This window comes from Aptenodytes forsteri, unplaced genomic scaffold (genome assembly GCF_000699145.1).
Source record: "Aptenodytes forsteri isolate BGI_AS27 unplaced genomic scaffold, ASM69914v1 Scaffold126, whole genome shotgun sequence".
Classification (NCBI taxonomy): Eukaryota; Metazoa; Chordata; class Aves; order Sphenisciformes; family Spheniscidae; genus Aptenodytes; species Aptenodytes forsteri.
The window spans coordinates 2,134,291-2,135,049 of NW_008794599.1; the positions used below are offsets into that span (position 1 = coordinate 2,134,291).

General features: G+C 53.1%; 1 protein-coding gene across 1 annotated transcript in view; it reads right to left on the reverse strand.

The window, feature by feature from the left end:
* The window catches only part of DDX25 (DEAD-box helicase 25), a 6,233-nt gene that overhangs the window by 2,605 nt on the left and 2,869 nt on the right, over positions 1 to 759 (reverse strand). The window contains exon 6 of the mRNA XM_019470392.1: positions 368 to 605. Within this exon, the coding sequence (XP_019325937.1) occupies positions 368 to 605 (238 nt within the window). The remainder of the gene's footprint in view (positions 1 to 367; positions 606 to 759) is intronic.

Consider the following 759-nt stretch of genomic DNA (forward strand, 5'->3'; position numbering starts at 1 on the left):
AAGGGAGCTCCCGGCGCTTTTTAACACCTCAAAATAAGGCAAAAACGATGCGGACGAGCAAGAAGCCTCTGTCAGGACACGCAGCGCAAAGGGCAAGGAAACACAGCGTGTTTTCCGCGCGCTGGTGACTGCGGAAGCCAGGCAAAGGCGGTCCCAACCGGTAGGAGAGACGCTGTTAGAACACCGCTTTTAAAGGCTGCCTTTCAATGCTGGCAACGTGTTCCCCACCCCTCCCGGGGGTCCCCTCCCTGATTTTGAGGGTCTTGGGAGAAGCCCCCCCCCTGCATCCGTACCGTAAAGTGAACCGTTTCCGCTATCGCTGACCGCAAACGCATCGATCTCCCCGGGCAGGCCCGAGCCCCTTTACCTGGCAGAAGATCATAGCCTGGCCGATGGTGACGCTGCCGTAGATGTTGCAGAGGGCTCTGTACTTCTCCTCCCGGCTCCTGCACACGAAGAAGTACTGCCTGATGTTGCTCAGGGTGAGCTCTTCCTCGCGCAGCTTTATCACGATGGGGTTGGAGATTATTTGCACGGCGAACGCCCGCACGGTTTCCTTGAAGGTGGCCGAGAACAGCAGCATCTGGCAGCCCTTGGGTAAAGCCCTGGAGCGGAGAAAAAGGACTCGTCAGCCCAGGAGAGCAGCCTGGTGCCCAGAGGTACCCATTAGAAGAAGAAGAATAAAAAAAAAAAAGCTACTTTAAGCTGATTTTTTGCAAAAAAAAAAAAAAAAAAAAAAAAAAAAAAAAAAAAAAAAAA